This window comes from Andrographis paniculata, unplaced genomic scaffold (genome assembly GCF_009805555.1).
Source record: "Andrographis paniculata isolate CXL003 unplaced genomic scaffold, ASM980555v1 Contig54END, whole genome shotgun sequence".
Classification (NCBI taxonomy): Eukaryota; Viridiplantae; Streptophyta; class Magnoliopsida; order Lamiales; family Acanthaceae; genus Andrographis; species Andrographis paniculata.
Genome location: NW_026137589.1, coordinates 5,036,314 through 5,060,494, shown reverse-complemented (window position 1 = coordinate 5,060,494; position 24,181 = coordinate 5,036,314). Strand labels below are relative to the sequence as shown.

The following is a 24,181-nucleotide window of genomic DNA, read 5'->3' as shown; positions in this document are numbered from 1 at the left end:
ACAAAATATCTTTTTGCAGGCACTCTCTAATGGTTGACGAAATATTAATGTTAGCTGGTATGCCAGAAAAGACGTAGATGCAGACGCTCTCTAATGGTTGACGAAATATTAATGTTAGCTGGTATGCCAGAAAATATGTAGACTTGGCTTGGATGAGGATTTATCAGGTGAAAAAAATACTTTATAAGCGAATATGGTGCAAATGTATTGAAAAACAAATTAGTAGGTTTTTCTTTAAAGACGACAACTTTGGAATTGGATTTGTTGAACTATTTATTTTTATTTATTGACTCATGTGATCTTACATGGAGGAGGGAACTAGATAATTAATTAAGCGAGTAAGTATAATTCTATATTTGATTATGTAGAAAGTCATTTTCAATGAAATCATATGTATGATTTCAAAAATGAAAATTGTCAATTTCTTGTGTAAAAAAGTCAATTTGAACAGTAGTATTTGTATTATTTTTGTAATTTATATATGGTTTTCGCAATTTTAGGGTAATACCATAAAAAATTTATTTGTAAAATTTTTCAATGATTAATGAGATGTTTAATAGCTGATACGTCAGCGTACATTTGGATTCAAAATTTTGGTAAAAAGAAAGTAATTTGTAAGGGAGGATGATGAATCAAAAAAATAAGTTTATAGATTTAAATATTAAAAGTTTGTAATTTAAATATTAAAAGTTTGAGATTGGATTTGTTGAATATTTTATTTAATTGACTCATATAATCATATAGATTGAGGGAAATACAAGTAAATGTAGATTTACATTCGATTTTATAGAGATATAAATTATGTAGAAAGTCATATTCAATGAAACTTGTGTATATGATTTCAAAAGATATTTTTTATATCTTTGGAGATTCATCCTATAATATAGGGTTAAAAAAAAAAAAAAAAAGCCAATACATTAATTCTTCTAAAACCCATCATCGTAAATCACATTTTCCGTACATATAACCGACATACCTGCCGTTCACCTCCTCAACCGTTTCCGCCAATTCCCCAAATTCTAGGGTTTGATTTCTACTTCTGCATTTTCATCAATCGAAGAATCACGCCAGCAATTCGAAGGGGGGGTTCTCATTGACGATTTCTCCGGAGTTTAAACAATGTTGTCGAAAAGCAGTTGCCCGGACACAGAAATTACGTATCCAGATTGGAAGAGCCTCACAGATGTCCTGTTGAAGGACATAACACGACGCCTGACTTCAATCTACGACTATCTCGCCGTGCGCAGCGTTTGCGGTTCCTGGCGGTCGGCGGCGACGCGCAGAAACTTCAACCATAATTCTCCGCAAGTTTCTTTGCTCATGTACGATGCTAGTGGAGAAGACAACAAAGTAGTTCCTGGTCGTTGCATTCATTTGCAAGACCTGTCGAGAGGCAGGACTTTCAAAATCCACGATTTCCTTCCATTTCCGGCAACCGTCCACCTGTCTTCCGGCGGATGGATTCTCTATGTCCGGCAGGATTGTCCTTCTGTTGGCCTGATTAACCCAATCTGTGGAAGAACACTCGAGCTCCCTGGTTTGGACACTTTCCCCATATACAGAGAAGGAGAGAATCCCTGCATTTTCAAAATGCTTTTGTCTGGAAGCCCTGGAATCGACGATGATGTTATTGTTACAGTGATTTGGGGTAAAGAGGAACGAAAGCAATTAGGATTTTCCAGTCCTGGAGCCCCACGCTGGGAGGCATATGGAGAAGAAGGACATTCAATTTGTGACGTTACATATCACAATGGAAAGCTATACGCACTGGACATGGATCGAAAGTTAGTCGAATGCGACATCCATTCCCCAAATCGACGCGAAACTCTCAAGGTTATCTACTTGAATTACATCTCTGTTCCTATTTCCACCGATCAAGTGCCCTTCTATAGAAACAGATATGAATACTACTTGGTGGAATCATCCGGGAAGCTTCTAGCTGTGTTTAGACGCTTTAGCATCTACAATATTATAAGATTCGAAGTTTTTGAGGTCGATTTAATGAAGGAGGAGTTGATCATGATTCAGGACCTGGGCGACAAGACAATGTTTTTAGGGTTGAACTCATCCTTCTGCCTCGAGCTCCCTGACTGCGATGCAATAAAATCGAACTGCATATACTTCACAGATCATTTTGTGGAAAGCAGTGCTTCGAAGGCAGGTGCGTATTGTCTGTCCGATGAAAATGTCGATAGTTTTGCTACCTTTTCGAAGCCGCCTGTTTGGGTTTTGCCTGGTTTTTGATTCCATATGTTAGCTACATTTCTTGGCCATTAGAATTGCAAGTGCAGTAAGTCCCACAAATTACTATGTGAATAATAGAGAATAGTTTCAGTTCAGTTCTCTTTATTGCTTTTCTTAGATCATTGAAATCGAAGGTCTGGACTGTGAGGAAATCAAATTGCAGCTTTCAGTTGAGTTTTCACCTGCAATGCAACTAGATGAAAAGAATTGGCAGTCAATTCAGCTGAGTAATTCTACTTTTATTTACTACTGCAGTTGATGAAAAGTGAGCATTGCAATTTGGGGTACTAATTTCATTGAAGGCAAATTTTGGATTCACTTAGACAGTCAACAGCATGAGTTTAAAAAGGTTAAATTGGTAGCCTGTAAGCCTGTAAGTGTGTGTTATTTCAAAGAACCTGTTTTTGCTTTTTTATTTAAATAATTTTTTATAAAATAAATAATATATTTTTATTAATAAAAAACTAAAAACATCTTGAATAATAAAAATATGTTATATGTGAAAAATCCACCAGTTTTACAACTTCAGATATGTTAAAAATGGTCAATTATAACAAGCTGTACTGCTCGATTTCATGTGAAAGATGAATCTTGAAATGTTAGAAAACATGGGAGAATGCCATGTCCCTGTTAGGCTGGACCAATTCTCAGAGATCTTTTGTCCTAATCTTTAAAGATGCGATTTTTAGTTTTAAAAAAGCGGCCCAGTGGCCCAATATCATATGCATATATATAAACCTGATCGATCTGTATGGTTGGTCTTTCTCACATCCATGGAGACCGAAGGAACGGCCAACGGCAGCTCAAATTCGTTAGTGTCAGCGGAGGTGGGAGATCGGGATTTGACTTGCCATTTGGAGGGCGATGGAGAGCAGGAAGTTGCAGAAGCAGTAAATGGAAATGAGTTGCTGGAGCCGGAGGCGTCTGACAGCCGGAAGGGGATCCTAAAGGCTCTGGAGGCGGTGGAGAGGGATACCGCTGCGATTGCCGAGAGTTTTTCATCTGTTTTCTCTTCTCTTCGTTTATCACTTTCCGAGGTTGCTAATTTCGATCTTTGCTCGTTTACTTCGTCAAGGGAAGTGTTTTACGTCACTTCAAAGCGTGTGTTGTGCAGATTTTGATTTTCCTTAACTTGTTTTTATGTTAATGTTGTATGTATTGCTTGTATTGATTACAATTATGCTGTAGCTATTAGGTATGCCCTAGCCTTTTCGTTTCTAAACTGCTGTCTATTTTCTCAAATCATTACTAGAAACTCGCGAACAGTTTATGCTCAAATCCATTTTGTATGCATCATTAGCAACCAGGAATTTGTAAATCACTCTTATATTAATAGGTTTTGTATGGACGTACGGCCGATTTGCTCTCATTTGTTAATTTAATGGTGTTAGTATTTATAACCACATATTTGAAGGTGTTTTTGTTACTCACTATTTCTGTAGTTTGATTCAGCCTTCTAATTTGGGTGTTTTGATTTCTAGGCCACCAGTTCTACTGCTGATCATATGAACTGCTTCAGTGATGCAGCTGGTCACCTACAAGAATGTGGTAAATTGAAATTTCAATTGAAATGTTTCAAGAATACAAGGCTCCATGCTATTTTTTGACTTATAGTTATAACATATGTTCCTCTTTTATTTTGTTTTTTTGGAAAGTCTTATCCTTTGGGAAATGGGAGTGGGTAGGTTCACACACTGTATCCTTGATTTCCTATTTTAGTTAGGTGTTGATTACGGAAATATCCTCTTGAGTTTTTGGGCGATTTTCATTATGGTGATTTTTTATCTGTCCTTTTATGTTTTGGGGCATTAATATTGCTTTCTTTTGTTGTGATGCAGTGCTTGATGCATCTACAAAAGGAAATCGATACATAAATTCTTGTCTGAGGTTTGAACCTTCTTGAGGCCTTTATGGTATTTTTTATTCTCATGAACTTAATTAGCATGCGGTTGAAGAATCATCCCTGAGAAGTTGGGCGCAAGATTCCTGACCATAACATTAATGTTTTCGTAAAAACACTTTGGATATTTAAAACACTGTAGCAGCTGCCAAAACTCTGTTTGAACATGGGAAATACTGGGGAAGCTAATCAGAATTATGTTGTGCTTTAATAATCTCAATTTTATTCCCCCAAATCTATGCCAGAAAGACACAGCATGCTGACAATTGGTAAACATTTGCTCTGGTTGTTAAGTTGGGATTGTAGAGTTTTCTTCAGACAAAAAGTGATCCATCTTTTTCTGCTTTTATGGTGCCACACTAATGAACAATCTCTATTTGTTCTGTGGGATATTCTGCAAAATTGCTGAATCTTGATCTTTAGTTTTCAACAGTTCAAACTTTCTTATGTACCTCCATCTGTAATTTGCTGCAGGTTGAATGAAGAAATTAAAGGGATGGAGGTTCTTGCCACACAGTTGTATCCTTTATATTAAGTTGTATTTCCTCCATGTCTTGAGAAGATGGGATCAAAATCTTTCCATCACATAGACATTATTAGACAAGGCAAATACCCGAAGAGCTCTTGTTCTCCTTAATAAAATTTCAGAAAAATTCTCCGGAGGCAAGTTGAGGCATTAGACATTGCTGTAAATAGACTTGTTAGATTCCCTTGATTCAACTAAGATTGAGCCACTGGCAATCCCAGTCCTTGTCCATGTTGTTTCGTACCTTCCCTAAGATCGCAATGGTATCTACTGTGAGTTCTTTTAGAATTGAAATTCACTCAATTCAGTAATAGAAGATAAGATCGGTAGGAACTCTTTCCTGCAGTTGTTCCAGCCCTCCCACTACATTCGAACAACTCGCACTTAGGAAGAAAGTCTTGGTGTTACTTTTGTATCTATATATGTGTTTTTTCATTGTATGCACCTTAAAATTATGGTGAGTATTATTTGCCTTTTGTAGAGGAAGATTCAAAATTGAATGCTAGTGGTGATTCTAATCATCTCCCTGGATTCCCATTCGTGGTTCCAATTGCCGCATTAAGTCCTTGTTTAATGAGTTTGTCGCTGATGTAACCGGCAGGGAGAGGTGTTGGCAGAAATTTATAGATGTTTGATCAGTTTTGTTGCATTATAACAGTTTTTTCTCAGGTTTGTCTGAGAACTTAGAAATCTCTTTCTTGGAAATTGAAGGGTCAGAAGAAATTATGATCCATATTATTGTTTTGTCTCATCTGATTCCATGATTGAGGTAGTCTTTACAGCTCTCTTACAGGAGAAGTAAATTGGAGTGATGGAATAACGTTGACACTCAATGCTGGGGAAAGGTACGGTTCTTGTGTACACCCGTTAAATACTGCTCCTCACTATCTTTCATCTTCACCAAGACACCAAAGTATATGCATCATACTCTACCCGATACCAACTAGCTTGTTGACCAACAAAACCATGACAGGCAAGAAGAACAAGAGTGCTTTCAATAAGGGGATGGGTGTAGCTTTAGTTGGGGAAGGGACACCTTCAGATAATGAGCAGAAGATGGCTCTTGCTATTGTTGAAGATGCAACCGTAAAGTGTGCGCCTATTGTATCCTCTTACAATGACAGGATACGGCCACTCCTGGATGCTGTGGACTGCCTTCGGAACCTGAAGATTATGCAGGAAGGCATCCAGCTGCCCACCATTGTTGTTGTTGGTGACCAATCTTCGGGAAAATCAAGTGTCCTTGAGTCCCTGGCGGGGATAAGCCTCCCACGAGGCCAGGGGATTTGCACGAGGGTGCCTCTCATTATGAGGCTGCAGAATCAGTCTGCTTCTCAGTCGGAGTTTTTCTTGGAGTATGATGGAAGAAGGGTTGATGTGAATGATGAGAAGCATATACCGGGCCATTGTAGCAGCAACAGATGAAATTGCTGGAGATGGCAAGGGGATTTCCAATAATCCGCTGACTCTGGTGGTGAAAAAGAAAGGTGTTCCGGATCTTACTATGGTGGATTTGCCTGGAATTACTCCATGGACAGCCAGAGGACATTTATGAGCAGATTTCAAGTATTATCATGGAATACATCACTCCTGAAGAAAGCATTATCTTGAATGTTTTGTCGGCCAGTGTCGACTTCACTACATGTGAGTCGATTAGGATGTCACAGCGTGTGGACAAGACAGGACAGAGAACGCTGGCAGTGGTGACTAAGGCAGATAAAGCCCCGGAAGGCCTGCTGGAAAAGGTAACAGCTGATGATGTCAACATTGGCCTTGGGTATGTATGTGTCAGAAATCGTATTGGTGATGAAACTTATGAGGAAGCCAGGGTGGAAGAATCAAGACTGTTTGAGAAACACTCACTCCTATCAAAGATAAGCAAGTCCATGGTGGGGATTCCTGTGTTGGCCCAGAAGCTGGTTCAGATCCAGGCAACTATTATTGTAAAATGCCTACCAGACATTGTGAAGAAAATTGAGGACAAGCTGTCTTGGAATGTTGAGAATATTAACAAATTGCCGAAAAATATGACTTGTATGGCGGATGCTCTGACTGCATTCATGAGCATCATTGGTTCTGTTAAAGAGTCGTTGAAGAAAATCCTACTCAGGGGGAATACGATGAATATCCCGATGATAAGGAGATGCATTCCAGTGCTAGATTGGCTGAGATGCTGAATAATTTTTCTATGAAAATGCAGGCTGACCATTGCAACAAAGATCAATTCTTGATGGATGAGATTTGTGTTTTGTCTGAAGCCAAGTTGATTTAGCTGCCAAACTTTTTACCAAAAACAGCATTCCATACACTTCTTCAAAGGAAAGTCAAGGGAGTCTCGGATCTGCCTTTTCAGTGTGGAATGTGCTTGGACATACCTAGGAAATATTGTTGTTTCAATCCTCATGAAGCATGCTGAGAACTATCCGCAGCTCATTCTTCCCACGAAAAGGGCTGCTCAGAATCTCATCTCCAGAAAGAAGCAGCAATTAGTGAACACGGTTACAATTCTTATTGAACTGGAGAAAGTAACAGACTTCACTTGTGCTCCAGAGTACGTTGTCCTCTGCAACAAGTTCCTTTCTTACCAGGGAAGTTTGAAGTACATTATTGATAACCCTACTAAGCCCACAAAACTATGCATTGATGACTATGGTGAGGTTGATGTCGCTCATTTACGGAAGCATGCTTCTGCTGTGCAAGAAGCTTTCCATCTGAGAATGAGGCTCGTGGCATACTGGAAGGTTGTGCTAAAAAGATTAGTGGACAATGTGGCTTTACACCTAATGTTCAGCATCAACAATTTGGTGAACAAGGACTTGGAGGTGGAGATCATCGAGGAGGTAATTGGGAAAGACGGGCGTGGGCTTGACCGGATGCTTGGAGAGTCTCCGGCAATTGCTGATAAAAGGAAGAGGTACATGAACAGCATTGAGCTGCTGAAGGAGTCCAAGGATGTTGTGTCTAACATCATGGACAGGTTGTCTGGTGATTTTGATCAAGTTTGATTTTGGTGTGGTCATGCCTACTTTGCTTTCTTGTGCTTTTGAGTCACTGTTTCCTGGTTATGTTTGCAATGTTGATGCTAAATCTATCTTTGCTAGAAATAAGTATGGCGAATCAATTTTACGTACTATCATAAATTCATGGTTTCAACTTTCTATTGCAACTTTTTTTTTTTTTTTTATATTAAAAAAGTACTGCTGTATCTTGATGGCTTTTTCCCAGGTTTTTGTCTGACAATTTAGAATCTCTCTCTCGAAAACTGGAAGGGCCAAAATAATGATCTGATTTTACTTTACCTGTGTCAGAGGTAAGTCTCTGCAGCTTCTATCTTAACAGGCGAAGGTAATTAAAGAGTGATTATGGGAAATCAAACCGTTCTTGTTTATAGATACTCATTATAAATACTGCTCCTTGCTCTTATGTATTTCATCTCCAACTGACTTTTGCTTGTAGACAGAGAGAGAGAGAGAGAGCTAACACAACAATGGCAGACATAAAGCAGAAGCTGGCTCTTGTTAGTATTGCAGATGATGCAGCAGCTGCAAAACATGCCCTTATTGTATCATCCTACAACGACAGGATTCGCCCCTTCCTTGACGCTGTCGACCGCCTCCGCAACCTCAAGATCATGCAGGAAGGCATCCAGCTCCCCACCATTGTTGTCATCTGCGACCAATCCTCCGGGAAATCCAGTGTTCTCGAGTCCCTTGCCGGAATCAGCCTCCCCAGAGGGCAGGGAATTTGCACAAGGGTGCCTTTGATTATGCGGCTGCAGAATCATTCCTCCCCATACCCTGAGTTCTTCTTGGAGTATGATGGAAAAGTTGTCCCGACAGATGAGGAACATATCCCGGATGCGATTGTAGTGGCGACCGATGAGATTGCTGGAGATGGAAAGGGGATCTCCAATAATCCGCTGACTCTGGTTGTGAAAAAAGCTGGAGTTCCTGATCTTACAATGGTGGATCTTCCGGGAATTACCAGAGTGCAAGGGCATGGACAGCTGGAGGATATCTATGAGCAGATTTCGAGCATAATTATTGAGTACATTACTCCTGAAGAGAGTATTGTCTTGAATGTTTTGTCGGCCAGTGTCGACTTCACTACATGTGAGTCGATAAGGATTTAGCGGCGCGTGGACAAGACAGGACAGAGGACACTGGCTGTCGTGACTAAAGCAGATAAAGCTCCGGAAGGCCTGCGAGAGAAGGTAACTGCCGATGATGTTAATATTGGCCTCGGCTATGTCTGTGTCAGGAATCGCATTGGGGAAGAAACTTACGAAGAGGCCAGGATGGAAGAATCCATGCTGTTCGAGAAACATCCTCTTCTGTTGAAGATAAGCAGGTCGATGGTGGGGATTCCTGTGTTGGCTCAGAAGCTGGTTCAGATTCAGGCAACCATCATCGTGAAATGTCTGCCGGACATTGTGAAGAAGATCGACGACAAGCTGAATATGAACGTTGAGAACGTGAACAAATTGCCCAAGAACATGACTTGTATGGCGGATGCTCTGACGGCATTCATGAGCATCATTGGTTCTGCTAGAGAGTCGTTGAAGAAGATCCTCCTCAGGGGGGAGTACGATGAATATCCTGATGTTAAGGAGATGCATTCCAGTGCTAGATTGGCTGAGATGCTGAATAATTTTTCTGCAAAAATGCAGGCTGACCGTTGCAACAAAGATCCATTCTTGATGGATGAGATTTGTGTTTTGTCTGAAGCCAAGTCGATTCAGCTGCCGAACTTTTTACCAAAAACAGCGTTCAATTCACTTCTTCAAAGGAAAGTCAAGGCGGTGTCCGATCTGCCTTTTCAGTGTGTGGAATGCGCTTGGACCTACCTTTGTCTCAATCCTCATGAAGCATGCTGAGAATTATCCACAGCTCATTCTTCCCACGAAAAGGGCTGGTCAGAATCTCATTTCCAGAAAGAAGCAGCAAATAATGGACACGGTTAAGAATCTTATTGAAATGGAGAAGGTAACAGATTATACTTGTGCTCCGGTGTACGTTGCTTCTGCAACAAGTTCCTTTCTTAGCACGAAAGTTTGAAGAACGTTATTGATAACCCTACTGAACCTGCAAAACTGTGCATTGATGACTATGGTGAGTTTGATGTTGAGCATTTATGGAAGCATGCTTCTGCTGTGCAAGAAGCTTTTGATCTGAGAATAAGGCTTGTGGCATACTGGAAGGTTGTTTTAAAAAGATTGGTGGACAATGTGGCTTTACATCTGATGTTCAGCATCAACAATTTGGCGAACAAGGATTTGGAGAGGGAGATAATCGAGGAGGTTGTCGGGAAAGATGGTCGTGGGCTCGACCGGATGCTTGGCGAGTCGCCGGGGATTGCGGAGAAGCGGAAGAGGTTTATGAACAGCATTGAGCTGCTTAAGGAGTCCAAAGATGTTGTTTCTAACATTATGGACAGTTGCATTGCTGATTTCGATTGATTTTAGCTTAGCTTGATGTCCTGTTTTAAGGTTTTTCTGCTGATGTTAGTTTGTTTTGAGTTATGCAGCTGGTTGTGTTTAGTTTCTGCCATTAAATGAATTTTCTGTTGTTGGTCTTGATTTGAGTTTATTAGTATTTGAACTGTGATGGCTTTTCTTTATTTAATTTAGTTTTCTTTTGCTTGATGTTATTTCTCTATTATTGTTGTCACTATTATAAAATTGAAGAAGTATATGTCAATTTGATTCCCTTACTAATGTCATGGAGAACATGTAAAGACAAAAACAAAATAAAATAAAGGAAGGGGAACAGCCTCTAATCCCCATTATTGCACTTTGGAAAGCTAACAAAGAGGAAAGGGAAATGGGCAGGGCTAAGCTTTCTTTATGGTCTTCTTGGTCTTTCCACTCACAAAGTGTTGTTATTCTTGTTTTTCTAACTGTTTCTATCTTTAATACCCAATGGGTTTTTTCTTGTTTTGAAAAAAAAAAAAAATCTAAAATATAAATAAATCCAAAAGCAAGAGAAAGAAATCATAAACAAATGGGACTAGGAATCTTACGATAATAAGAAAGATGGTATTTAAGCTTTTTTAAAGGCTCTTGTACAAATAAATACCTTAGCTCGACTCATAAAATAATTAAATGAATTTCTTTTATAACATCTGAACCTCAACAAAAATAAATAAAACTTAAATTGTTCCAATAATTTTAAACACTCTTGTAGCTAAAAAATGAATACAGCAAATATATGAATTTCGTTAAGAAAACCTTAAATCAAGTCAAGGTGGCTATTTTCTTCTTCATCGAGTTTCCACTGTTCATCCCATTTTTCCTTTCTCCTCCTCCCTCAAAATATTAAATCAAACATCTATTTTTTATTTTTATATTATATTAAAAATTAATTTTACATTTAAAATATCACATCAACTTCTATTTATATCATATCATACAATTATTCAAATTCAAAATTTTTACAGTTCAAATCCCAATTCAAAATTCAAAACTCCCAGACAAACACACCCGAAAAATCTTTGACGAAGAAGAAAATACAAACACACCCGAAAAGTCTTTGATGAAGAAGAAAATAGCTGTGCTTGTGCCTGGTCATCCAAAAGTCTTTAGTCTTCGTATAAAGCATCTCTTATTGCAAACCTTCCCGCAGAAGCTAAGCAGATACGATCGACAAGGCTGTCATCAAATTACTATTGCCTCTGTTTAAACAGGAAGCTTATGAAAATTTTAAATTGAAAAAAATTAAAAATTAATTTTATTTTCTTTAAATTTATATTCATTTTCTCTGTTGAGTTATTGCCAAAACAGAAAACTCTTACTTTTATTTTAAATATATATATAGAAATAAAACTTAAGACAGATTTTTAAATTTTTTAAATTAAAAAAAAAATTATACACACTCCATATTTAATGATGTAACCTATTCAAAAATTAAACAGTGATAAAAAATTCAAAATTACTCTATAAACAATTTCTTTTTTCTTACATTATTCACACTTTCTTGGAAATCGGATTCTTTTTTCTTACAGTATTCACACTTTCTTTGGAATCGGATACTTAGGCCGAAGGGAAATTGTACGGCTGCTGTATGTATGTATACTGTATGTACGTCCGACCCTCTTTATAAATGGCTCCTTCATCTTCTCCAGACAAAAAAACACACACACTAATAATTATAAGTATTCATTACTATTGCTCAGTCGCTTAATCCCAACCATGTCCTGCAAGAACAGCAGAAATTCTTCTTCAGACATGATTCAGCAGAAGATGGCGCACGTTAGCATCCAAGAAGCAGCAGCAGCGGCGCCTATTGTATCCTCGTACAACGACAGGATCCGCCCCCTCCTCGACGCCGTCGACCGCCTCCGCAACCTTAAGATAATGCAAGAAGGCATCCAGCTCCCGACCATCGTCGTCGTCGGCGACCAATCCTCCGGCAAGTCCAGCGTCCTCGAGTCCCTCGCCGGAATCAGCCTCCCCAGAGGACAAGGAATCTGCACCAGGGTCCCTCTCATTATGCGTCTGCAGAATCATTCTTCCCCAAACCCTGAATTCTTCTTAGAGTACGACGGAAAAGTTGTCCAGACAGACGAGGAAAATATCCCCAACTCCATTGTAATGGCGACCGATGAAATCGCCGGAGATGGAAAGGGGATTTCCGACAATCCGCTAACCCTAACCGTGAAAAAAAACGGCGTTCCTGATCTTACCATGGTGGATCTTCCTGGAATCACTCGAGTTCCTGTCCACGGACAGCCAGAGGATATATACGAACAGATTTCGAGCATAATCATGGAGTACATTACTCCTGAAGAGAGTATTATCCTAAATGTTCTGTCGGCGAGCGTCGACTTCACTACCTGCGAGTCGATAAGGATGTCGCAGCGCGTGGACAAGACGGGGCAGAGGACGCTGGCCGTCGTGACTAAAGCAGATAAAGCTCCGGAAGGCCTGCTGGAGAAGGTAACCGCCGATGACGTCAACATAGGCCTTGGCTACGTCTGTGTAAGAAATCGAATTGGGGAAGAAACCTACGAGGAAGCCAGAGGGGAAGAATCCAGATTGTTCGAGAAACATCCTCTTCTGTCGAAGATCAGCAAATCGATGGTAGGGATTCCTGTGTTGGCACAAAAACTGGTTCAGATTCAGGCGACCATCATCGTGAAATGCCTGCCGGACATTGTGAAGAAGATCGACGAAAAGCTGACGTGGAACATCGAAAGCGTTAACAAATTGCCCAAAGTTCTTACCTCAGTGTCTGATGCTCTGACTTCGTTCATGAGTATCATCGGCTCTGCTAAGGAATCTTTGAGGAAAATCTTACTCAGGGGAGAGTACGATGAATATCCCGATGAAAAGGAAATGCATTCCAGTGCAAGATTAGCTGAATTGCTGGATAAATTTTCAGGCAAAATTCAGGCAGATCATATCGGTTCAGACAGTAAAAATCAGTTCTTGATCGATGAAATCAGTGTCTTGGCCGAGGCGAAATCGATCCAGCTGCCGAATTTCTTGCCAAGAACTGCTTTTCTTACACTTCTTCAGAGGAAGATCAAGTGTGTGTCTGCAATGCCATTCGAGTGCGTAGACAGCGCTTGGACATACATAGGAAACGTCGTTGTTTCGGTGCTAATGAAGCACGCGGAGAATTATCCGCAGCTTGTTGTCCCGACGAAAAGGGCGGCGCAGAATCTCATTGCAAGAAGGAAGCAGCATTTGATCGATATGATGAAGGATCTGATCGAAATGGAGAAGCTTACGGACTACACGTGTAATCCCGAATACATGGTTTTATGTAATAAGTTCATATCTTTCCAACCTCAATTGATGAGGATTATGGAGGATTATTACCAGCCGTCGAAGCTTTGCATCGACGACTACGGTGAGGTTGACGTGGCACATTTAAGGAGCCAGGGGCGAGTCGTGCAAGAAGCTTTCGATCTGAAAATGAGGCTTGTCGCGTACTGGAAAGTTGCGTTGAAACGAATGGTGGATAATTTGGCGTTGCATATGATGTTCGGGATTAATAATCTCGTGAATAAGGATTTGGAGAAGGAAATAATCGAAGAAGTTATGGGGAAAGACGGGCGGGGACTCGATCGAATGCTCGGCGAGTCGCCGTCGATTTCGGAGAAGAGAAAGAGGTTTATGAACAGCATAGAGCTGCTGAAGGAGTCCAAGGATGTTGTCTCGGACATCATGGATACAATCGCTTCCGACGTTGATTATTAATTAATGGATGGATTGAAGGGAGGATTGGATTTCAGTTTTTAAGTATGTTTTTATTTGTATTGGCGTTCATGATGGTGTGTTAGATTTTGCTAAGTGTGCTGTTCAAAGTTCCAAAATTAAACATTGTCTTAAGTTTGAGAAGATGTTGGGTTTTGATTATCCAATTTTCTTTTAAAAAAATATTTAGAATAATATAATTTAAAATGGTTTTTTTAAATGAAAAAATATATGTAGAAATTTATCGAATAAGGCCGGGTTGCCATAGGTTCAAATCGGGCCATACTCAGGCCTAAGTCTTAGGGCCTAGCCCATTTATTGTAAACTGGGCTAATTATTGGGTCAAATTCAAGGCCCTTTACTTATAATCATGCACCCTAGTAATATTATTTTACAATGATGTAACTAATATAAAATTTATTAACTTATAAATATTTCTAAATCAAAGAGTGTAAATGGTAAAACGAACAAAAAGTAATATTTTGAAATATGTAATAGCTAAAATAAGTGAAGGTTTTTGGGCTCAAATAGGATTATGTTATGGCAATTTCTTGAAACCCCATCACTATCCTTTAGATTTTTGTAGTAATTAAGAAAAAATAAGAGGACAAGAAAGGACCACACCACCAATTTTATTGTTGCACTTGCTCAACCAAAGTAAGTGTAAATTAATTTGACAGATCAGATGACTTCCTCCTTTTAAAAACATATATATCATTTTATTTTTATTTATAAAAAAGATCCAACAAATAGGAGATAAGAAGAACACACAAGAATTTGATAGTTTATAGAATTCCAATTTGATACAAATGAAATAGCACAAGACGTATTGTCATACCTTAAATGTTTTTGTTTCTTTCAGCATATAATGAACATACTTTAAAATTATATGCCAAACATCACCAATAATGATTGCTTTATTAAGATATAAAAAATCTCTCTCTCTCTCTCTCTCTCTCTCTATATATATATATATATATATATTTAATTAGTTGGCAATCTTGAAAACCAATTCCTTGACGTATTAATAACCGTATTTATAAGAAGAATGATCATATTATTTTTATAAGAGATTTTAATTATAATGTATTGATGTAGATACCCACATCACATTCATAAAATTGACCATTGAGTAAAATATGAATAGGAAAAAAGCAAAAAAAGAAAGTAAACACGTTAGAACTTCAATGAAACGACAAATAAAAGTAGCAAGAAAATGGATGTAATAAATCAAACGAACAAGATTTTAATTGAAAACACCACAATAAAGTTGTTGGAATTTTTGGTTCTAATTTCTACACGTCTATATAAAAATCCATATTAAAGTCTCTTCCAATACCTTTTATTCATAACAATTTTTTTTACCAATTAACGTATCAAACATTTCCTTATTATATTATTATTATTTTTTTAAAATTTAATATTGACCACAAGATAAAATTACATTATTCATTATTTTTTTAAGTACAAAAAAAAAAAAAAAAAAAACTTTCGTAAATCCCATGGGTTCGGTGGAGCCCTTTCTTTTTATGAAGTGTAGTGAAATGACAAGAATGTCCTTCACCTATAGTCGTCTTCATACTACGGGTCTGATGAATTGAAAGATTTGTGACTGATATTATTTCTTATTAATCAAATTTATATAAGTCAATTTTATTTTGTCTAAATTCTGATCCATAAATAACTCAGCAGTTTGCTGTCGATATTTTTCAGCCTTTTTATGCAATAATTGAAACTATTTAGTCTGCAATTATTTTCTACTTTCGTCAAAGCACGACCTAATCAAATTGTTTTTTAAAAAAAGTTTCGATTATTTGGGTCACAATTAAGCTGAATGAAATAAATACGACGTTTACATTTTAGCGTTTTCTGAAAATTGTGTAGAAATCGTGTTTCCAAAGCTGGAATTATTAAGAAAAAGGTACCGCGATTTTAGCGGTCCTCACCAAACCACATGCGACTTCAAAAGTCAAATGAACGATAAATTCGATGTTTCGATCTTATCTACATAAAATACCCAAAAAAATCTTGGGGAATCGTGGCTCATTTCACTAATTGGGTTTCGTATTCATTTTCAAATCCCAGACTTTCGAAGGAATCTTTTCACTTCTATGTTTCTTTTACCACAACTCATTTATTTTCGTGCTCCTAAAAGGGAGCCTTTCTGGAGGGGTAAATTAAGTGTCACTGTTGTCGTTTCTTTTCAAGTCTAGTTTATGTTAAACAAAAGTTTTGGAATGAATACTTGAGCTCTTTATTCAGGAGGTACAGTTAGCAGCCATAGTTTTGCCTTTTCGTCTCCAGAGTTGATCCGGTCAACTACCAAGTTGGAGTTTTCCCATTATCTTTTTTTTAACCTTTTTGTTTTAAATCTTTTCTTTCCCTGTTGTTGTTGTTGTTTTATTTTATTTTATCTTGTTTTAATCAAATATTGTTACTATTTTTATGCTTTGGTTGTGGAGATGGGGCAGAAGTCCAGAATGGCTACTGCAGACCACAGGCTGAAGGAAGTGCCACAGGATCTGAGGAAACAGCTTGCTCTTGCTGTTAGAAGCATTCAATGGAGCTATGCAATCTTCTGGTCCATTTCATCCAGGAAACCAGGGTAAGTTTCACTCTCACCCCCTCCAAAGAACCAATTTTTTATTTTCTCTTATGTGATTTCTACTCTTTTTTGTTCTTGTTGACTGCAGAATCTGCTGCAATGTGCACACAAAATAAAGTCTTGGTGCTGTGGTTGAAGTCATTTAGTTTCAATTTGATCTGTGTTTGATGGGATTTTCTGTGTTGACTTGTTTTTGCTGTTTATAATCTCTTTCTAAATTTGGTTCATTTTTATGGTTCTGATTCACATCTAATTTTGATGGGCCATCTGTTCTAGATTTGATGGAGTTATGGGTTTCCTGCTGTCTTTACTAAATGTGAACCAAATCTGATTTCCTATTAGACATCCCATTTCAAATCAGGATTACTTACACTATTGCATTTTATCCAGACCTAATTTCCTGTGAATATGCATTGATGATTGGATGTACCTTAGTAAATGCTATAGCTTGTGTGTAATCGAACATTCTCAGGGTATTGGAATGGAGTGATGGCTACTACAATGGTGAAATCAAGACAAGAAAAACAGTTCAGGCAGCCGAATCCGATGCATCCGATCAGCTAGGACTACAGAGAAGCGATCAATTGCGAGAGCTGTATGCTTCGTTGTCACTCGGCGAAACCAATCCTCAGGCTAAAAGGCCAACAGCTGCACTGTCCCCCGAAGACCTCACTGATGCCGAGTGGTATTTCTTGGTCTGTATGTCTTTTGTGTTCAATCCAGACCAAGGGTAATTGTCTTTATGTTGAGGCATTGATTTTTTTATTTTTTTTATTTTTTTTTATCGATGATGTTGAAGATGATTATCTTGATAATTGTTGTTTCGAAATGCAAAGGTTGCCTGGAAGGACATTGGTCAAGAATCAGACAATCTGGCTGTGCAATGCTCACCGTGCAGACACCAAAGTTTTTGCCCGATCTCTGCTTGCAAAGGCAAGTGGAAGGTTCACTTTATGCAACCATTGAATGAATTGTTCCTTTTTCAAGTTCCACCTGATGTTTCTGACTTCATTGTCTCTGCATTTCGCCCCGAAACTTTTGCATTCTTCGACACGTATTGCTTCTTACAGAGTGCATCGATCCAGGTACTAATATTTCAAATTTGTTTCGATGTCCTGATTAGCCAAAAAGCATGAGTATGTCTGAAAAATAAGTTTGCCGCCTTTACTTTCAGACAATTGTGTGCTTTCCACATTTAGATGGTGTTGTCGAGCTGGGAACAAATGAACATGTAAGCGATTCCTATCGAGTTTCATTAGACTTGAATGAATCCATCGAAAAAAAAATCATTCACAGTGGTGTAACAAGAAAACTTGACGATGTTTTTAACAGATTTCGGAGGATCTAAGCCTGGTGCAGTATATAAAAGCTTCATTCCTGGAGAATCCTTCGACAAATCCTTCCACGATTCCTAACCATGTAGTCCCTAACATTGTCCCAACTGATGAAGGCGCCTGTGATCGTGCAGACATATCTCAAGATGGTCTCGACAGGATTCTGGAGAGTCCAGACAGGGAAGCTTGTTCACCAAACAACTGTTCGAACGATTTTGCTGATCATATGCTAAGAGAGGAATCAAACTTCTTAGAAGGCACTGTCAATGGGGAGGCTTCACAAGTGCAGAACTGGCCACTGATGGATGATGCCGTCAGCAATTGTCTGAACAATTCGATGACTTCCAGCGACTGCGTTTCTCAGACATATGGAGATCCAGTCACAACCTCGGATGGGAAGAGGGAAACAAACAGCTGCACGCGCGACAATCAGGAATGCAATCAGCAGAAGAATGCCTCTGGTTTCCAGGGGAATGAGAATCATTACCACATGGTACTTTCCAACCTTTTGAAGAATTCCCATGAGTTCATCCTAGGACCTTATTTCACCAATGGAGGCCGGCGATCAAGCTTCGTTAGCTGGAGAAACGATGGATTGTTCAGAAGTCAGGTGCCTAAGAGTGGATCACATCAGGTTTTACTGAAAAAGGTACTCTTTGATGTAGCCAGAATGCATGAAAACAACCGTCGTGAATCTAGTAAAGGCAATGGTAAATCCAAGCCTGAGTCTGAGGAAATCGACAGAAACCATGTCTTGTCTGAGAGGAAGCGCCGAGAAAAGATAAATGAGAGGTTCGCGATTCTTGGATCATTGGTGCCAGCTGGCGGCAAGGTAGCTAAACCTGTTACTCTAATTGTTAAATGATCATCTCAGCTAAAAGTTTGAACTTATATCATTTATTTATTTTCTTTTGACTTGATTCTTGAAGGTGGACAAAGTTTCGATACTTGATCACACAATAGAGTACCTGAGAAAGCTTGAAAAGAAGGTGGGAGAGTTGGAATCGTGCAAAGAAGCGCACGAGGTGGATTCAACGACACAAAGCAAGCCTCATGACGCAATCGAGAGGACTTCAGACAATTACGGCCCGAGCAAGGCGAGCAACAATAAGAAGCAGTCGTCTAACAAGAGAAAAGCTTGTGAAATTGATAAATCAGGATCTGATGGCAGCAAGATTCGTCTGAGGAATGCCTCTGCTGATAATGTGACTGTCAATGTCGCAAACAATGATGTGGTGATTGAGATGAGGTGCTCGTGGAAGAAGAATGTGTTGCTCGAGGTTATGGCAGCCGTAAATGAGCTGCATATGGATATCCAGACAGTTCAATCTTCGGACAGCGATGGAACTCTCTCCTTGACTATAAAAGCCAAGGTACGAATGCACTGTCCGAATCGAAACTTTCCATTAGTCTGTTTATGAATTCTTAACTGCTAACTGCTTGAAATGCAGGGCAAAGGATTGAAAGCAGCATCAGCAGGTGTGATCAGACAAGCACTTCAGAAGATCATCAAGAAGTCTTGAAGATGATATATACTAACTGTTTCTCCAACTTCTGTAAAAATCAAAAGCTGTCCTTTCATGGCGTTTTTTTCCATGTAATGAATTTCCAATAAGGAACTGTGTTTTAGGGTAAGTCATTCTGTTGATCAATGAAGAGCTTTGCAACTAAAATCTTTTTCATTTATCATTGAAGGAAAGTAAACTGTGATTTATTCAAGAAACATCTCTTCATACATGGTTTAAAGCCTACAAGAAGGGACAAATACAAAATGTAATACACTGATAATATGAACAAAGGTATTTATTTCATGTGATGGGTTTCGGCTCGAGTAACGTATCGATGATGCATCCCTCGAGGAAGTCTTCAGAAATGTAAGCCACAATCTGTTCGGTATCGAGTCTAACATCTAGCCAAGATCTGCTGTTTTCCACATCTTTCGAAACTAGCTGAATGAGTGTTCTTCTCTCGGTCTGAGGAAGTAGATAGAAGTCGGCTTGCTTCATTACCTCATCGATCACAAGCTTTGCTAGCGGCTCAGACATGGTTTTAGGTTTCACAAGTGATGAGGAAGGACAAGAGCAGAAATATGAGCAGTGGATGTCTATCAGAACCTCATTTATATGATCAAACAGAAGTTTCGGATCGAAGAAGCAATCAGTCAGCAGATACTCAACTTCATCAAATAAGGATGGACAAAGCAACTCTTCCGGAAGGATCGTGATTTTTGACAGCTGATCCCAATCTAAACAAGAAGCCTGCAATACCAAATGCACATACTCAGAGAGATGATCTTGTTCTTCTGCGCAAGAACTCTCACTTGTTGCTGGATCATGGGGTGAATTCCCAACTGAGTTTTCCTCAAAGTCAAGACGAAGTGGCCGTAGTTTTTTTTGAGCTGCAAAGGATTCGAAGAACTAGTTAATTCACTTTCGTCATAATTGAAAAACAATGTAGCTGATACATGTCATCTAATGAGCTACCAAAGTTGTGATTACCAGTTTTAAGGGTCATGTTTTGTGGACTGTTGCCGTCTTCTATGAAAAATGGTTCAAGGACAGAAACTGGGCTTTGATGCTCTTCTTGATATTTGATGTTTTCAGCCATGTCTAATTGGTAGATGCTCGAAGGCGTAGATTGGAAATCATCAGCTGTCGATGTAAAAGCTTCGTTCTCTGAAAGTGAATCCTGCGAAGCACCAGGGAGTTTTCGCTTAACATGTAAACCAAGAACTCTAGAAATTTGATTTGTTCGAAATGCAACTCACCATTAAGGAATGTACTCCACTGTCATCGTCCTTGTGCAGGTCAGTTGTGTCTGCCATCAGCAAAGGTGTCGTAACACCTCCGGAGTTAACATCATTCAACACTTCCAGATTGTATGATTCGGGTTCTAGGACACCATTAGTTTCCACAATCTTTGGATCGCCTGTAGAAGCATTGCTAAACAGATTAAAACAACAGGCAGATAGAACAATGGAAACAAGTGTAATAGAGAGGTTAAAGTTCTACCATTAAACTTCTTATTGCCTGCCATGTAACTACCGGATTTGTGAGCTTGATCAGGGCTCGGGATCAGAGAGCTTTTCTCAGAAGCATCATAATTTTTGTAATCAGCACACAATGCCATCTCTGTGTTTGGTCTTAAAGGACTAAGACAAGCTCTTTCTCTTACATTTTGCATTTCGAAACCACTCTCTGCAACTCCAAGAGAAGCGTAATTAGGACTTAATCTCGTATGCGCCGAACCAGGACAATATTGGCTCTCTCTTCTTGGGCTAAGTGGCAAAAACTCATGCTTTGGTGAAGCCAGAATCCGCCTCAAGGTTCTTACAGATTTTTCGTCCTGCACTGCCGCTACATCATTTAGCTTCTCCAATCTTTCTGAAAGCCTTCTTTTCGCCTCCAAAATCACATCAAACTCTATCTTGCTCTTACCATTTCTATCAGGGGAACAAGCAGCATTATGATCCCTGCTGGATTTGAGCTCCTGCTTCTTCCACAGCTCTCCATCTGTATTCACATTGGGTGAAGAAGTGCAAGAGCTCCTTTTGTCGACCCCAAAATGGATACAGTCATCACCAGCTTCTCGAGCTGATTTGTTACGAGCAAGTGCATCTGAAGTTCCATTCACTGAACATTGACTCGGACAGTCTCTAGGGATTCCAACAGTATTCTTCAGCTGCTTCTTCGATCCTCTGAAAGTAAGGGACGATGCTGTGGCATCCGATATCATTCTACTCAAACTTCTGCGTGACTGAGTCGTGGAGCAATGGAAGGATACATATTCAACGTTTTTTGCACTCTGTGAGGCCGGTTGCAGCACAACAATTTTATCATTGGGTTGGATGGATAAACTTGTCTTGGGAGAGCACGAACACTGATAACCGAGCTTCTGCAATGAACGCTTATTCGTTTTTTTCTCTTTTTTCGCCTGTGTACTTCTAGTCTTTCCAGAAGTCCTCACATTCTCCCTCTCGTATTCCGTCAATTTTGCATCAAGCAATGACTTGATGGTTTGTCTCTCTGATCGAGAACGACAGATATTCTTAGAGCCCCTTGAGAGCAGAGAATCAGGTTCAGGCAACAGATCCATGATCCTACTATCCTTGTTCGAATTCAACACTTCTAATGCATCGGAGAAGGATTTTGAATCAGATTTTGTTCTTTGTTGTTTAAACATCCGCTCCCCGTAAATCGGATCAGCTGCACTGTAGTTTCCAAGACTCAAGCTTCGCCGAAAACATTCAGACTCCAAACTCTCTTCCGGGTGATTCTCAGCAGAAACTGCCTCAAGTAATGCAGCCAAAGTGAGCCTTTTCAATGATATTTCAGCTGCAGAAGAAGACAGGTAAGTCGAATCAGCTGAAATATCCATGTGAGAGAAAGATGACTGAGAAGCCTTGTCCCTTTTCTTCCTTGCTCTCTCCTTACAATTCATAAGATCATCGACAAGTTTGGAATCCATTTTCACAGGCTGCTGCCCCATACCTACCATCTGTCCCGCATCGTTCCCGGTAAAAAGTTTTTCAAGATTCCTCGAACCTCTGTAGCTTCCATTGAATGCAACTCTATCCAAATCTACATTCTGAAGCTGAACAATCGAAACATTAACACACACGATGAATGGATTCTTTCAAAATACTCCAAAGGTCAAACATAGATGAATGTCAAGCTGCTTACTTGTATCTTTCGACATTCACCATCAAAGCTGGTAAGCTGGTCGAGCCTACTAGGATGATCTGGTGCAATAGATCCAGAGTTAGAAAGGGAATTCAAATTTTAAAGAGAAGCACAATGCAAACCAAAATAGTATCAAAACCAAGAATGTGCAGCTTGAGAGCCTTCATTAATGGCCATACAATATATCTCTCATCCATTTATGGCCAAACAGTGCCCAGTTGCTGTCATTACAGTCTACTACAATACCAAGCATTTACTACCAGGGATACCTAACTAAATTGACATGTTAACTAACCACAATAACATGAAGACATTGTACTTCATTACACAATACTGAGCTGCAATAAACTTCCCAAATTCATACCAATGGCGTGTCGGCTAACGGGCCTTCCGTTGGAGATCACCTTAGGGGTTGTAAAACCCTGGCAGGATTGAAGAATGCTAAGCAGTCCCCACATACAGTTCAGCTCAGTCCTCTCCCTCACCTCTGGAATTCGTGATGACCTTTTCGCCATGTCTGAATTCAATCCAGTGCTCAAAATCAGGACATTCAAATAAAACAGAATCTCAGTCACTGCAAAGAAAAGAGGGGCAAATTATTAGAGACAATTTTCAGTCAGGACATTCATCGAACACATGGAGAGACTTATAAATCATCACTTACGAAGAATGCATTTTTAGTGTCCTTAACACGCATCATTCGGACAATGCCGAGGACTATGATGAAGTGAGTGTATGTGGTGAGAAAGAAAGGGAATCAACAGCTATTGAGAGAGATGATTGAGGAAGAAAACGCCATTAAAGAAGAGCAGCACAAATAGGAGTGTGAATTGTTGTTATCCAGCAGCGTCCATCATCCATTTGTAGTATTGCTTCATCCAGCTGCATTAATTCGCGAATGGTGGTGACGTTGACTGCATAACATGGCCACAATTTTAGGTTCTCCTTCAACCACAAGAAATCTTTCAGCTCAACCAAGATGCTGAATTTTCCTCTTCCATGAAATTTGTCTTCTTCCCCAAACATAAACCTGTGATTATTCTAAACCCTTTCTTGACAGTTGACACTCAGAACATGTCTTATCTAATTACGCTTTAAGAAAAAAATAATAATAATTAAAAATTTAAAAATAATATTAATAAATTTCTTTATAGTCTATAGTTTGTTTTATTTTATTTATTTTTATAGAAAAGAAGTGTAATAATAATAATTGGTGAAGTGATTAGATATTAATATTAAAACTTGTGAACTGATGAGGACTTTTTATGAACTCACGGGCAGCTGTTTGACTGAAGACAAAATAATAATAATAATTTATAAATATTATCATTTCTTGATTTTATGAGTCCAAAATTTATAATCTTCTAATTAATGCATTAATTATTTCTATTGGTGCCAATTTTTAAAATAAATTATCAAAGTTAGTGGCAACAAATTTGGTGCAGTAGCATCTATATTTATATATAAGAGAAAAATATATATATATATATCTCATTAAAATTAAAATTCTTATAAGTTTGTAGAACTCCTCCAGTGCGATCAAACTGTCGGCATTTGATTATAAATTTAAATATTCGACAAATTTATTGTTTTGGCAGAAGTTTTGTTTGAAATATCAGTGAAGGGTTGTTTCATTGTTTATTTTGAAATAGAGTTGGTGGTTTTTGCAGGTTATTTTAATATTAATT

General features: G+C 38.8%; 5 protein-coding genes and 1 pseudogene across 18 annotated transcripts; 5 read left to right on the top strand and 1 right to left on the bottom strand.

Annotated features, from left to right (window-relative positions):
- The first annotated feature begins 965 nt into the window (after window positions 1–965).
- Window positions 966–2,617, top strand: LOC127255428 (probable F-box protein At1g44080). 3 transcript variants are annotated; one of them, XM_051280938.1, is made up of 2 exons: window positions 966–2,161; window positions 2,500–2,617. In XM_051280938.1, exons 1-2 carry the CDS (start codon window positions 1,120–1,122, stop codon window positions 2,511–2,513), a joined length of 1,056 nt encoding a protein of 351 aa, XP_051136895.1. In that variant the 5' UTR covers window positions 966–1,119; the 3' UTR covers window positions 2,514–2,617. The 3 variants fall into 3 exon arrangements, with proteins under 3 accessions (XP_051136895.1, XP_051136896.1, XP_051136897.1); XM_051280939.1 differs by having other exon boundaries at window positions 2,363–2,609; XM_051280940.1 differs by lacking the exon at window positions 2,500–2,617 and having other exon boundaries at window positions 966–1,833; window positions 2,029–2,352.
- Window positions 2,618–2,806: 189 nt separating this feature from the next.
- LOC127255429 (uncharacterized) lies at window positions 2,807–5,507 on the top strand. 2 transcript variants are annotated; one of them, XM_051280942.1, is made up of 6 exons: window positions 2,807–3,281; window positions 3,726–3,792; window positions 4,083–4,131; window positions 4,619–4,663; window positions 4,793–4,807; window positions 5,152–5,507. In XM_051280942.1, the coding sequence occupies exons 1-6, from the start codon at window positions 2,967–2,969 to the stop codon at window positions 5,174–5,176; spliced, it is 516 nt and encodes a 171-aa protein (XP_051136899.1). In that variant the 5' UTR covers window positions 2,807–2,966; the 3' UTR covers window positions 5,177–5,507. The 2 variants fall into 2 exon arrangements, with proteins under 2 accessions (XP_051136899.1, XP_051136898.1); XM_051280941.1 differs by lacking the exon at window positions 5,152–5,507 and having other exon boundaries at window positions 4,793–5,131.
- On the top strand, window positions 5,200–10,314 carry LOC127255426 (uncharacterized; annotated as a pseudogene).
- Window positions 10,315–11,727: 1,413 nt separating this feature from the next.
- Window positions 11,728–14,016, top strand: LOC127255963 (dynamin-related protein 4C-like). The gene has a single exon (XM_051281767.1). The coding sequence runs from the start codon at window positions 11,860–11,862 to the stop codon at window positions 13,873–13,875; it is 2,016 nt and encodes a 671-aa protein (XP_051137724.1). The 5' UTR covers window positions 11,728–11,859; the 3' UTR covers window positions 13,876–14,016.
- Window positions 14,017–15,889: 1,873 nt separating this feature from the next.
- LOC127255510 (transcription factor GLABRA 3-like) lies at window positions 15,890–19,457 on the top strand. 9 transcript variants are annotated; one of them, XM_051281048.1, is made up of 10 exons: window positions 15,890–16,137; window positions 16,344–16,477; window positions 16,566–16,600; window positions 16,950–17,207; window positions 17,314–17,410; window positions 17,548–17,562; window positions 17,652–17,708; window positions 17,810–18,643; window positions 18,741–19,184; window positions 19,263–19,457. In XM_051281048.1, the coding sequence occupies exons 2-10, from the start codon at window positions 16,433–16,435 to the stop codon at window positions 19,332–19,334; spliced, it is 1,857 nt and encodes a 618-aa protein (XP_051137005.1). In that variant the 5' UTR covers window positions 15,890–16,137; window positions 16,344–16,432; the 3' UTR covers window positions 19,335–19,457. The 9 variants fall into 9 exon arrangements, with proteins under 9 accessions (XP_051137005.1, XP_051137003.1, XP_051137004.1 ...); XM_051281046.1 differs by having other exon boundaries at window positions 16,335–16,477; XM_051281047.1 differs by having other exon boundaries at window positions 15,890–16,198.
- Window positions 19,458–19,500: 43 nt separating this feature from the next.
- Window positions 19,501–23,479, bottom strand: LOC127255509 (uncharacterized). Of its 3 annotated transcripts, XM_051281038.1 has the most exons (8): window positions 23,158–23,479; window positions 22,858–23,067; window positions 22,494–22,552; window positions 22,302–22,404; window positions 20,823–22,145; window positions 20,579–20,739; window positions 20,310–20,499; window positions 19,501–20,209 (listed from the first exon to the last, which is right to left on the bottom strand). In XM_051281038.1, the coding sequence occupies exons 2-8, from the start codon at window positions 23,006–23,008 to the stop codon at window positions 19,620–19,622; spliced, it is 2,577 nt and encodes an 858-aa protein (XP_051136995.1). In that variant the 5' UTR covers window positions 23,009–23,067; window positions 23,158–23,479; the 3' UTR covers window positions 19,501–19,619. The 3 variants fall into 3 exon arrangements, with proteins under 3 accessions (XP_051136995.1, XP_051136994.1, XP_051136996.1); XM_051281037.1 differs by having other exon boundaries at window positions 20,823–22,404; XM_051281039.1 differs by lacking the exons at window positions 22,494–22,552; window positions 22,858–23,067; window positions 23,158–23,479 and having other exon boundaries at window positions 22,306–22,404.
- Between the last annotated feature and the right edge of the window lie 702 nt (window positions 23,480–24,181).

Bases quoted from the DNA above. Each gene is read 5' to 3' on its own strand.
- LOC127255428 (XM_051280938.1), top strand. From the start codon at position 1,120: ATGTTGTCGAAAAGCAGTTGCCCGGACACAGAAATTACGTATCCAGAT.
- LOC127255429 (XM_051280941.1), top strand. From the start codon at position 2,967: ATGCATATATATAAACCTGATCGATCTGTATGGTTGGTCTTTCTCACA. The intron at 3,793-4,082 runs GTAAATTGAAAT...GTTGTGATGCAG, and splicing joins TGGTCACCTACAAGAATGTG to TGCTTGATGCATCTACAAAA. The intron at 4,664-4,792 runs GTATCCTTTATA...ATAAAATTTCAG, and splicing joins GAGGTTCTTGCCACACAGTT to AAAAATTCTCCGGAGGCAAG.
- LOC127255963 (XM_051281767.1), top strand. From the start codon at position 11,860: ATGTCCTGCAAGAACAGCAGAAATTCTTCTTCAGACATGATTCAGCAG.
- LOC127255510 (XM_051281041.1), top strand. From the start codon at position 16,335: ATGGGGCAGAAGTCCAGAATGGCTACTGCAGACCACAGGCTGAAGGAA. The intron at 16,478-16,949 runs GTAAGTTTCACT...GAACATTCTCAG, and splicing joins ATTTCATCCAGGAAACCAGG to GGTATTGGAATGGAGTGATG. The intron at 17,709-17,809 runs GTAAGCGATTCC...TGTTTTTAACAG, and splicing joins AGCTGGGAACAAATGAACAT to ATTTCGGAGGATCTAAGCCT.
- LOC127255509 (XM_051281037.1), bottom strand. From the start codon at position 23,008: ATGGCGAAAAGGTCATCACGAATTCCAGAGGTGAGGGAGAGGACTGAG. The intron at 22,405-22,493 runs GTAAGCAGCTTG...TCGATTGTTCAG, and splicing joins GTGAATGTCGAAAGATACAA to CTTCAGAATGTAGATTTGGA. The intron at 20,500-20,578 runs GTGAGTTGCATT...GGTGCTTCGCAG, and splicing joins GTGGAGTACATTCCTTAATG to GATTCACTTTCAGAGAACGA.